The 12,688-nt window shown below is 37.3% G+C and overlaps 2 protein-coding genes across 3 annotated transcripts; one reads left to right on the top strand and one right to left on the bottom strand.

The window, feature by feature from the left end:
- Window positions 1-897: 897 nt before the first annotated feature.
- On the top strand, window positions 898-5,762 carry LOC113054195 (T-cell leukemia homeobox protein 3-like). Its single transcript, XM_026219559.1, has 3 exons — window positions 898-1,567; window positions 3,576-3,813; window positions 4,644-5,762. The coding sequence occupies exons 1-3, from the start codon at window positions 1,123-1,125 to the stop codon at window positions 4,855-4,857; spliced, it is 897 nt and encodes a 298-aa protein (XP_026075344.1). The 5' UTR covers window positions 898-1,122; the 3' UTR covers window positions 4,858-5,762.
- Window positions 5,763-8,267: 2,505 nt separating this feature from the next.
- Window positions 8,268-12,430, bottom strand: LOC113054193 (nucleophosmin-like). Of its 2 annotated transcripts, none has more exons than XM_026219558.1 (10): window positions 12,287-12,430; window positions 10,845-10,924; window positions 10,633-10,752; window positions 10,439-10,532; window positions 10,236-10,342; window positions 10,080-10,147; window positions 9,892-9,967; window positions 9,606-9,800; window positions 9,331-9,405; window positions 8,268-8,972 (listed from the first exon to the last, which is right to left on the bottom strand). In XM_026219558.1, exons 1-10 carry the CDS (start codon window positions 12,324-12,326, stop codon window positions 8,931-8,933), a joined length of 897 nt encoding a protein of 298 aa, XP_026075343.1. In that variant the 5' UTR covers window positions 12,327-12,430; the 3' UTR covers window positions 8,268-8,930. The 2 variants fall into 2 exon arrangements, with proteins under 2 accessions (XP_026075343.1, XP_026075342.1); XM_026219557.1 differs by having other exon boundaries at window positions 9,606-9,806; window positions 12,287-12,429.
- Between the last annotated feature and the right edge of the window lie 258 nt (window positions 12,431-12,688).

The following is a 12,688-nucleotide window of genomic DNA, read 5'->3' as shown; positions in this document are numbered from 1 at the left end:
TAATTTTCAGTCTATTTCTTTTTTAATCTTCTCAACGGGTTAGAAAGCGCTGCAATTAACATGATTTATAAAATAAATCAGAATTTAAATTTATCAGCGACTAAAAAGTGAACAGCTATTTTTTTTTTTTTTTTTATTATTAGCCTATTATTAGTAGTATTATCATTAATATAATTATCATTACTTAAAGTCTTTTATCTTGATGTGGTATAATTGGAAATACATTCCAGCTGCCCCATGGTCAAAATAAACGAAAAGGATAATAAATTAGTTTTATCTTCGTCTAATAAAGCAGCGAAAAAGTCTAAAGTTGACTGACATATTAGAAAAAAAAAGTAACAAAAAAAAAAAGTAGAGGGCAGCTTTGAGGTCAAATGCACTCCTCTGATTGCTGGAGGCGACATAAAATTCGATTTATGATTTTTTATTTTTTATTTTAAAGCGTTAATTGATAAGTGTTCCTGGTTTTAATATAGCTTAGTTTATAGAAACCAGAAATATTATTGAAACATTTAAGTCATCAAATTATACTTTCCTCATCTTATCTGATCTGAAACTACCCTACAAACTTCTTTTTCTACACAAAAGTTAAAAAATTACAATTGACGAGTACTTTATTTTCCACAGGGTCACGGTAGAATCTCTATTAAATACTCAAGAATTTAAAAAGCCACTGATGCATGCTGATGTCAGCATGTCCATAATAAAGAGATACTTGACCAATACAGAAATGGGAGACTAAACGATCTGCATTTTAAAGAATGATGTCAAAACGCGTTATGTTTTGTGACTTGTAACAAAATGAAAGCCAATAAGGAGAGGGAGACTGAGCACTACCCAATCAGAGAAGAGTAGAGCCCAACGAGTTCCGCGCAGGGATCCAGTTGAGAGAGAGAGTGCCAGAAATCTGCCAAGTCCTCGTGCCAAAAACTTTTTACCCACAGTCGAATGCGTCCAAGCCATCCTAAGTCAAGAACTGAATCTCGAGGAGTAATACATCATAAAGTATATATTACGAGGCATTCCCTTTACTCACAGAGATAGAGTTTTCCATTTTGCGATTCCAGGGCAATACGAAATTGTCTGTGGAATAAACCCACTGGAAAGGTTCGGGTGGTGAGGATGGACCGAGCCCCAAGCTCCAGCCCAGGTGGCACCAGTCAAACATCACAACCAACCCAACATGAACCCATCAGCTTCGGCATTGACCAGATTCTCAGCGGCACCGATCAAGAATCACAGCAGAACTCGAGCAGGAATAATTCCGAGAGCAACAGCAGCAGCGCGAGCGGAGGAAGTTACCATCTCGGCAGCCCAACGGGAGCGAGCGCAACGCCGTACACGACGCTAACAGGCACTTTTCACGGTATCGCGGCTCCATATGAGGAGTCCAGTCCGTACGGAGTGAACTTGACCCTTGCACCAGGAGGAGTGATTAGGGTCCCGGCTCACAGGCCCCTGACCGCGGCCGTGCCTCCACCCATGGCCAGCGCGGTACCCGGACTTGGGAGCCTCAGTTTTCCCTGGATGGAGAGCAGCCAGCGATTCGCAAAAGACAGATTTGCAGGTAAACAAATACTCCTATTGTTTCGATCTGTTATTTTCGTTTTTCTAACAAAATCCTCATGGTTGAAGTAATCAGAATCAGGAAATGGTGAATTGACTGCACAAATCACTCAAGTTCACAATTTGTGTTTTATAGCCTGATAATAGCCTAACAACATAGCAGAATTTTCTTCTTCTCATTATATATATATATATATATATATATATATATATATATATATATATATATATATATATATATATATATATATATATAGCCTATATATAGCACGGCATTATTATGAGACAAGAACTAAAACAAAAAAGTACTTAAGCTATTGTTGGTGACACGCTATAGCCTAATAACATGCTTTATCAGTAACTTTAGGCCTACGGTATTATCTGATGCTTTATCATTAAAGTGCATTTAAACAATTAGAAAATGTATTTTATTGTAGTCCATATTGAGATGAACGAAGTACGAATTATTTAAATATTCTGCATTTAAAAACGACGAAGGCTTTTTAAAGTCGTTATCGCAATAGAAATGTAGGCTATTAGCATACTCAAAAACAGCACAGATGCACTCTTCATCATTTGCCATTTTAGTTGTGCAAACTGTGATGCTGTTGCATGTTTGCTTGTAAAAGAATCAGATGGATGAATTGATGGAGGTTTCAATACAGTAAATATTAGACAGTCTGTCTGGGAAACTTGATCCTGCTCTTTCCATAAAGAGGCGGCAGATGAATGGATGCTACAGAAGAGCTCGTTTTAGTTTTATTTGACCTTGAAGAGCGTGATACACCTGTACCGGTTATGGGCGAAATTAAATTAAGAGAGCGAGAGAAAGTCAACACCTCAAGATGTTCAGCTTATAGGTCAACGTGTCTGTTAACCACACAAACAAAAAGATTATTATTATTATTATATGTATTTTTATTTTTTTGCTAGATTTTGCAATATCATTTAAGCTTATTTGACAATTTTTAACACATATCTTAATAACTATCTAATCATTAAAGTCATTGACTTAAAATAATAAACATTTGAATTCGTTTTAATTAGTTTAATTTTAATTAACTACGCGGGCATTAGTTTTTGTTTTTCAAACAAGTACTGAACATAGACCTAGCGTGCGACAGAAAGACATGAATAAATGAGTATTGTTATATTTAGTTTAACCGCTCTTTTGCATATGAATGTAAACTCTTACAGTTCAGGCCTATCACATAGATCACCCGCTTTCTTTATTCTGGGGTAAATGGCGAACGCTGTGCCATTAGAAAGACATATCAATATTTCACCAGCTTTAATTATTGCCATATAGCTGCGGTATAACAGGCGCTCTCTGCTTCTCTGTGCGTTTTAGCTAATAAATAAATTAACAATATAGGTTATTACTTTCATTAGAAGAACAGCTGCTGTTTGTATTTGATGCAACATTAATAAGATAAGTTTTGTGTGATTTTATTGTACAGCCTATATGTAACCTGAGTAACAGGCCTCTCAACAAATCCTAAGAGCATCAGCAATCCATCTATTTACGAGGGTTTTTAGTATTTATCAATCAATAATATAAAGTCTAAAAGGTATAGTGCATGAAGGCATACAGTAATTTATAATGATGAGGAACACAGTTTCCCTTTGACTCAGCAAGAGTCAGAAACTTAGGCTGATTTATGCAGCACACAATTACACAAACCTTTAAGCGAAAGCTTATTTAATGTGCAAAAAAACTATTTGCTTCCTAACAGTCATTCTTAGAATTTTTTTAATGCATTTCAAATATATAAACTAATACAACAAAACAACAGTGATATTGTGTCTTATATCTTGTATCTAAAAATTACTTTACTAAAAGGCAACAAAAAATATTTTGAATCTTGAAAAGGCAGGTTCCAATTTTGCTTTTTGTCTACTGAGAAAAATGATTTAGTGTGTTAAGGAGGTCAGTAAGCTGATTGTCAGACTCTTCCTGACTTGCCTTACCTCTCACTGGCTTTTCTCTCTTTATTCACATTTCACAGCAGCCCTGACGCCTTTCACTGTGGCTCGGCGTATTGGTCACCCGTACCAGAACCGCACACCACCTAAGAGAAAGAAGCCTCGTACGTCTTTCTCCCGAGTGCAGATCTGTGAGCTGGAGAAGCGCTTCCACAGACAAAAATACCTGGCCAGCGCTGAACGAGCAGCTTTGGCCAAAACTCTGAAGATGACAGACGCTCAGGTCAAAACCTGGTTTCAAAACCGCAGGACCAAATGGAGGTGAGGCATATTGAGATATATTAATATAAGATGTAGAAATGGGTGTGAAAAACTCAGATCAGATATGAGGAGTAAAGGCATAAAAGCACAATTTCACTAGACAATACACAACCTACTCTAAACAATTCTAAACATTTGTCTGGACATTGAAAGTGTCCAATAACACTTACTGTGAAATAGGTGTACTGATTATTTTACTGCTGTCACGTGGTTTTAGGCAGAGTCACTGAAAACAGGAATTATGTGAATGATTTATGTAATAAAAATTCAATACTGGACATAGTATGTATGTATGTGTATGTGTGTGTGTGTATGTATGTATGTATGTAGACTAACCACATTAATGTCTGTAATGACCTGAAATCCCTTCTCAGATTTGACCTACTAAGGGCCATAATACCTGTAAGAATTAATGGGAAAATAATGGTGTTGTCAAGATGAAATATGAATTATTAATTAGGCAAAGGCACTAATGACATGCCGCACTTTGTAGAAAAGGAGGGGCTGCTCGCACATTACACAAATGTAATGTTTAAATAAAAATTTACCTATTGGTACGGTTGATTAATCAATCACATCTCAACAAACATCTCAGCTGCATGTGCATATGACAAAATTATATTCAAATCCATATGCTGGTTTGTTCCTCAAAGATCTTCATATCTTGTTGTGGTCTTAAATGCTTAATGTTGGGTCTTTGACTATCTTTCACCCTGTAATATCATATATAACTGAATATCTGTAGTAAACGTTCACATGATCAAGTTTGTGGCAAATGAAAACCTCTACTCCTCTAATTTTCTCCATCTTTTCCCTCCATCTTATGTCAGGCGGCAGACGGCAGAAGAGAGGGAGGCAGAGCGACAGCAGGCCAACCGACTGATGATTCAACTCCAGCACGATGCCTTCCAGAAGTCTTTGACTGAATCAGTTCCAACAGACCCGCTCTGCATCCACAACTCATCACTGTTCGCCCTGCAAAACCTACAGCCTTGGGCGAGTGAAGAGAGCGGCAAGCTCGGGGGAGTGACTGCGCTCGTATGAGTACCACAACTCGAGAAGCAAAGGACATTCTCTTTCTTTTTTGATGGACTGGGATGTTGGTTGACCTTATCTCCTCCCTAAAAGACTATTTCATTCCACAAAAAAAGTGAGGAACTAATACTGAACCAATGAGCAAACCCATATAAGTAAAAAGTTCTGCATCGTATGAGCCTCTGCAGAATATCCTTTTTTTGTGGCGTGTCTGTGCGTACAGAGATTTTTTTTTTATCCCCATTAGGGTCAGTTTCATTGACAAGGGAACAGGCCCTCTCAGCTGACCCTTTTATACAGATCCACTGATCTTCTCCTCCATCCTTTCATTTGTCCTTCTGCCCCTGTGTAATCTCTCCACCACTCAGAGCTGTAAAACACAGGATTAATGCAGAAGATGGAAGTAACAATGAATTAATTATTCATAATGTGAATTCCACGACCTAAAATGCCCCCAATCTGACCATTTGTGAGGAAGAAAAGGACACAAACGCACAAATAAACACTTTTCTGTCATCGATATAAGTTATTGTTTTATCAGGCTGGATAGTATATGAATATTTCATCATTTTTTATGAAATTACATCCCAACTAGTTGAGGAATCACATGAAACGTCCAGAAGACAGGTGTATGATGTTATACAGAGTGGTTGCAATTTATTTTATTGGGTGGATTTATTCAGCAGTGATTCCGAATTGCGCTCAGAAACTCCTCAGAATCATGCTTCCATGGTTGAATGTTGTGTGTCAGAGGGAAAGAACGATTTCAGATGAAACAAGGGTTTGTTAGATGCCATGTGTGGTAGGTGTGCTGTGGCATCCCAAACTCTGTATTATACTTTGTATTTGATAAATATGTAAATAGCATACAAAAAAGTAATAAACAATCTGTTTTGGCATTAACACAAAAGATGTGTTTTGCTTAATTTGCTAGTCCCCTAATGTTTTTTTTTTTTTTTTTTAGAAGAGGCATTTTCCAATTCCCTAAGCTGCACTCTTCTGAGTAATACGTTGCTTTCAGAGGCCCTAATATTGTTCTACACAATTTGATCGACAAATAACTGAGCCCTGGAAGTTGCTTGCAGTCGATTATGCCTGCCACAGCAAAGAAGCACTTATGTCCTCAAGCAGATAAATGCAGGATCCTGTGGGACCATAAAAAAGCCTGTATGCCCTCTGCAACCAACTCCCTCCTCCCAAAGTGCTGACTCTCAGGAACTGACCTGTTTTAAAGGCCTGGATGGGGGGTAAATGGAGGGGTGTCCATTATAAAGTGATTTAACAGACTCGTTAGATAATAATGCTGTCGAAGCCTCTGCACGGTGAACCTGTGGAGTTCTGCTACAGCTCTTTATGGACAGATGGTTAGTAATGACCTGTGCCAGGGCCTCTTTGACTGGAGAACAGTTGAGTCGGGGTCATTTGAGAAAGCCTTCAGTGATATAGACTCAATGCTCAAGATAATTTACACAGGAAGTATTCCTGGCTCCTTTCCAGGTCTACAGCCATGACATTACATCTATAGTTGCTCAACTACAAATTGTTTGGCAAAAGGCGGTGTTTTACTGCCCTCTGCTGGCTATTACGTGAAAGTCTATGTCAGTCTGCATCCGCAAACTTATAACGTGAAATGTAATTGGCCTATATATGAAACGTCTGAACATGTATTAAACATATATTTAACTTATAACTGCAGAAAATTATCAAATTTGGTTAAAATGGTAAAAAAAAAAATATATAAAAAAAATAAATAAAAAAACACAACGCTATATGTCTAGCTAGACGCTGCTCTAAAAGCTGCCAAGTCCGAGCATATCTGCAAACTCATAGAAAACAACCAAACCTATTCAAGGTTTTTATTTAGCACAGTGCCTAGATTAACAAATAATCATGTTGTAAACAATATCTTTATTATATCCCGTGCCCACTACATTAATAAAAGAGTTTTAACCCGTAGCCGCGGGAAAAAAAAGCTTCTCAATATGATTAACTCCTCGTTATCTTTAGGCCACATCCCAAAACCCTTCAAGCTGGCGGTTATTAAGCCACTTATTAAGAAACTACTACTAGATCCCAATGAACTGGCAAATTACAGACCTATTTCAAATCTTCTTTCTTTGTCTCAAATTGTAGGAAAAAAAGTTGTCTGCTCAATTGTGCTCCTTCCTGCTAAATAATTAAATAAATAAAAAATAAATCTATGAAGAATTTAATTCAGAATTCAATTTTGTTAAAATTACAAATTACTTGCTTCTTGCTTCAGATCAAGGCAGCATCTCATTACTGGTTTAACTTGATCTGAGTGCTGTGTTCGACAATACAGATCATGACATACTCATATCATAGATAGATTACAAAGCGATTTGTGTATTCAAGGGTGTGCTTTAAGAAGGTTTAGTTCAGGGGTCTCCTACCTCAGTCCTGGAGGGCCGGTGTCCTGCAGAATTTAGCTCTAACTTTCCTCAACACAACCGCCTGGAAGTTTCCAGCATGCCTTAAGACCTTAATTAGCTTGTTCAGGTGGGATTAATTAGGCTTGGAGACACTGGCCCTCAAGGACCCATTTTGGAGACCCCTGGTTTATACCAGTCTGACCATTACCACTTTATTTAAACAGGGTCTAAATTGGTGAAAAATGAATGCCAGTAAAGTATGGAGTGCCACAAGGATCTGATATATGCCTTCTGCTATGTTCAATATACATGTTGCCCCTTGATAATACTATTAGAAAATATGGGATTAGTTTCCATTGCTATGCTGATAATACTTAACTATATATTTTAACAAGACCACATAAAACTTCCAAGTTATCTAAGATAACAGAATGTGTTACAAATGTAAAAGACTGGAAGACCAATATTTTTCTCCTTTTAAATTGGATTTCTCCTATTAATTTTCTCCTGTTTAATACAATATATGCACTGGCTACCTATTAAGTTACGTATAAGTTACAAAATATCACTACTTACTTATGGGGCCCTAAATGGTTTAGCTGCTGCATACCTAACCAGTCTTCAGTCACGCTACAATCCATCATGCTCCTTAAGGTTACAAATCTCTGGACTTGATAGTATATAGTAGGAAAGCAACTACTAAAGCAGGCAGATATTTTTTCACATTTAGCTCCCATCTCATTGTATTTACCTGGTAATAATTTTGAGTGATCATACAATTCAAGGTGCATAATGCTTACACTAGTCTTACTAGTAAGTAATCTAATTTCTTCTTCAAGGCTGGTCATAACTTTACATTGGGTACATAAAAAAAAAATTGATTTATTCAGTCATTAGTGTTCAGAGTCAGACTAGCTAAGAAACTATTAGACATAGATGTCACAGTCAAGCATATAACAAACCTTGGGGAAACCCATCAAAACAGTCCTGACTTCTCCAAGTGGAATTTTAAGAGCCACATTAAACTGGGTTAACACTTGTGAAATATAAACTTTATTTGTATTTAAACAGATTTAAGGTCATCAAAAAAGTGAACCACATCTGAATTGCAGTCCAGAGATTAGATTTAGCTGCACAGAATGTCATATTAACTTCAGTATTCATTGTTGACATTCGGATTTCTTACAGTTGACTAATCAATCCAAACATTTAATACATCCCACATTCAAGCATTTTACAGTATACTGATATTGGCAATTACAACGTGAACTGCTGACATACTGGAATTCATCACTGATACTATTCTGAAACCCATGAATCCTGCATTACAAATCACGTTAAGATGATTTCAGTAAATTGATTCTCATGCACATCTCTAATCAGAATGCCATACACATTTCAATGTCATTTTAAAGAAACCATGGACGGGTAGTCAACAAGCCACCAAATGAAGGCCACACTCCCTGCACATGACAACACCACAGGGGTGAGGGAGGCCAGATTGCAAGGGATGAAAAAGGTCTTTTCAAAGAATGGCACGGATTTTAGATAAAAACTGAGGAATATGTTGGACAAACATAAAATTGAAGTTAACCAAAAAGTAAAATCATGCTCAAAAAAAAAAAAAAAAAAAGGGTAAAAAAAGGGGTGCCTAATAATTTAAGCAAGATAAAAGGGGTTTTAGTTCATTTATTTGACACTCTGTCTCCATTTCCAGAGCTCCTCGATTACCTTGGGAGAAACAAAACAGAAGAACAGGTAAGACCTTCTTTCATGATAGGAACTTATTATCATTAATTTAAGCATACAACGACTTGAATACACCTCTTCGGTAATTAAAATTTTTACTTTAATTTATTTTTTTACATTAAAAAAAAAAAAAAAACTATGAAACAGTCAACTTTTCTTAATTCTTAGATGAAAAGCAATGAAGCATTTATGTAAAACTTAATAAATATTAGAAAAATTACTAAATGGCAAATCTATATATATATATATAAAAACTACCAATCAGTCTTGGACATTCTTATTTGTTGTTGACACAAATATCTACATCAAAACAACATAAGCACAATAGCAGTGCACATACCTTTGCATCTGTGACTCTGAAGCCGTTCTTTACATAGTTCTCAAACTTCGGCTGTAATTTTGGCAATGCTACACCCTGAGAGAGAGAGAGAGAGAGAGAGAGAGAGAGAGAGAGAGAGAAAGGGGTTAGAGTGCTATTTTTCTTTATTTTCGTAAATATCATGCACTAACCAACCTTTTCCCATAATACCCAAAGCACAGAATGATAATGGTTTCTTAATAAACACAATAACTCATTGTGACTCTGTATGCAGAGAGGATGCTAAGGAAGCATACCTTTTCTACACTCGCCATCATCTTGGATTTGATCTCTGGGACAGTGAAAACCCGTGGCGTCTGTGGCGTTTTGGGTGACTGTGCTTTTTTGTCATCCTTTTTGTTCTTTTCAGGAGTCTTGTTCTGTTTAGCAGGCGTATTGGCCTTGGGTCCTTTTCCGTTCTGTGCAGGGGTCTGTGGTTTGGATGGTGCCTTCTTTTCCTCAAAGAACAATCGGGACAATAAGCATTTCTGATCACACTTTTAAACATCCTACAAGATGCAGGGCCTGATTAACTGCTTTTACCTTTACAGGAGTTTCTTCTTCACTTTCCTCCTCCTCATCATCTTCACCATCCTCCTCCTCATCATCATCGTCATCCCTGGAAGGTAAAATGGAAATATTATTTAATTTCTTATTTAAAAAAAAATAAATACTATTTCTAAAACAATAAATACGTTTGACCTTACGTCAATGGTAAAGACTATACTTACTCATCATCATCATCATCGTCGTCGTCATCATCATCCTCCTCCTCTTCTGCTTCCAACTTCATTTTTTTCTATGAGATAAAGCCGATTAGAAAATGAGCCACAAATTACACATACATATATCTCAATTATAAGATCCTAATTCATTCCAGAACTTACTGAAGGATTCTGAGACGCCAACGCTGGCCTCTTCTTAGATGTGGTCAGTGTCTCCTCCTCTTCTTCCTCCTCCTCGTCTTCATCAAAGGACTGGTCTCCTCCCATGACTGAAAAAAAAAATATAAAAAAATAAATATGAAGCTTCCTGAAAATTCATGAAGCAGTTTTCCAATTTTATTATTATTTTTTAATGAAATACTCACTGACGAGATGCTGTCCACTAATGTGAACCGGACCGGAACCAGAGCGTAGACGGAACACAACAGGTGGAGTGATCTCAAATCCACCCAAACACACCTTTAGTGAAAATCACCAAGAGCAATTCATTGAGATCAACTCAAGTTTACCCAAAAGATGTGTGAAATGACACTGCTTACTGGATGGACATTGTACTTACACTGGGGAGAGAGGACGGCTTGAGCGTGGCCAGAACTGCCTTGACCTTCTGACCCTCTGAATCTTCCCCTTCGATCTCCACGACGTTCAGTTCATCTTTTGTTTTGGGGTCAACGCAGACCTGCAACAATAACAGATAAACAATATGAAACAACAAATTTGAAATTTACAAGTTACTGAAAATCGGTGGACTGTTTAAAAAAGGCCACTTACCATTCTGACTGATAACTGATGATCACAATCGTCATCTTCCGGATTAAAACTGACCTCTTTGCCTGCTTTGAGCTCACAACCTGTAAAAACGAACAAAGTTTATATATTAAAAAAAAAAGCATTAAGATCCCTCCTTTAATTAGAAATTTAACTTACTTCTGTAAGCTTATATTCTCAAGCAAATCTCTCTTCAAACCAATGAAGTGATTCATTTACTTTGGCACGTGGTCCACAATACAGACTATGGTTTATAAACGAGTCAGTGAACCGCTCGATTCAATCCGATTCGTGAATGAATCATAAGAGTGCCCGGTTTCCTGTACCGATTAATTTAAATAATTTTATAGCCTTCATTTCACTGCATCGTTTTTTTAAAAACTAAATTTAAAACGACATTCTAATTCAACAAAACACAGTCATGGTTTCACGTGGCAAGGTTTGTGAGATGCTCTACAGGTTGAAATTTTAATTTACTGCTCAAGGTCCGACAATGCAGACGAATTTTAAACCAGGGCCGAGTTTCCATTGTAAGCAAGTAACTTCGATGATGGAGAACATGGATACCAATGGTTTCAGAGGCCATTAGCGTTGGTATAATTAGAGAAAATAACCTGGGTTTGTTAGGAAAACGACAATTAGAAAAAGTATCCAATAACATTCCATTGATTTATGACAAATAATGAAGAATACAGTTTTAAGTGAAATGCTAGAAAACGAGATTCCGACACTTGATGCATTGTCTCATCTAACACGTGGAGCACAGTGACGCCATTTTGGAGCGCTAGCACACGTGTTTAGAGAGCGCGTGAAGGGAGACACGAACTGTGAAAGAGTCATTTTATTAATAACCTATCCAATACGTTTATTATGAATTTGACCATAAAGGCTAGAACGAACACAAATAGCTGTCAGCTTAATTGCTAACTGCCACTATGTGTATAATCTAGCAGGGGCAACCAACCCTGCTCCTGCCGATCGACTGTCCTGCAAAGTTTAGCTCCAACCCTAATCAAACACACCCGACTTTAATTTTTAACTGATCCTGAAGACATTAATTAGTTGCTTCAGGTGTGTTTGATTAGGATTGGAGCTTATCTTTGTAGGACAGTCGATCTCCAGGAGCAGGGTTGGTTAATTTACCCCGATCTAACGGTAGCGCTAACCGATTAGCTAGTGTGAATTCATGCTCTACACGTGCTGTAGTTGAATGTCACTCCACATACGGCCATTTAATAGCTATATTACAATGCATTTATACTAGTTACCACCTCAACATGTGTTTTTAAGCAAGTTAAGCCTGAAATTATAACTTGGGCTGGTTGGCAAGCTACATTACGCCATGCTCTTACAAGTGCATTTTGCCACGTTTACGTACAATACGTGGGATCTAATAGACTATATGACAAGAACAGATCAAGGTAAGTATTTCTAGCATCACATACCGTACAGGAAGGTTTGGGGTCCCATTTGTTCGAGATCCATCTCTGTAGGCTATATGAGTGGCTGTAATAGACTGAACAGTGCCGCGCGCTCGAGAGCAGGATGGATACAGTATGTCACGCCCATTACTAGGACGGTCCTTCTGCTCAGCCAATGAATCCGCTCCATTTCACGGAGGCTGGGGCTGCATTGAGATGCAAGTAGAGCTTGACAGTCATCCGGCTAATAAGCGTGTTGGAAGATTTAAATTAAATGTATTCCTCTCGCGAATTGTGTGCAGTGATAAAAGAAATGCGCTGTAAACATTATTGTTCGAAGTAAAACAAAAATACTATTCAAGTACCGTGGTTTTATTAGGAGATATATATATATATATATATATATATATATATATATATATATAT

Source organism: Carassius auratus, chromosome 35, assembly GCF_003368295.1.
Source record: "Carassius auratus strain Wakin chromosome 35, ASM336829v1, whole genome shotgun sequence".
NCBI classification, from domain to species: Eukaryota; Metazoa; Chordata; class Actinopteri; order Cypriniformes; family Cyprinidae; genus Carassius; species Carassius auratus.
This window is presented reverse-complemented; position numbering and strand designations above follow the sequence as displayed.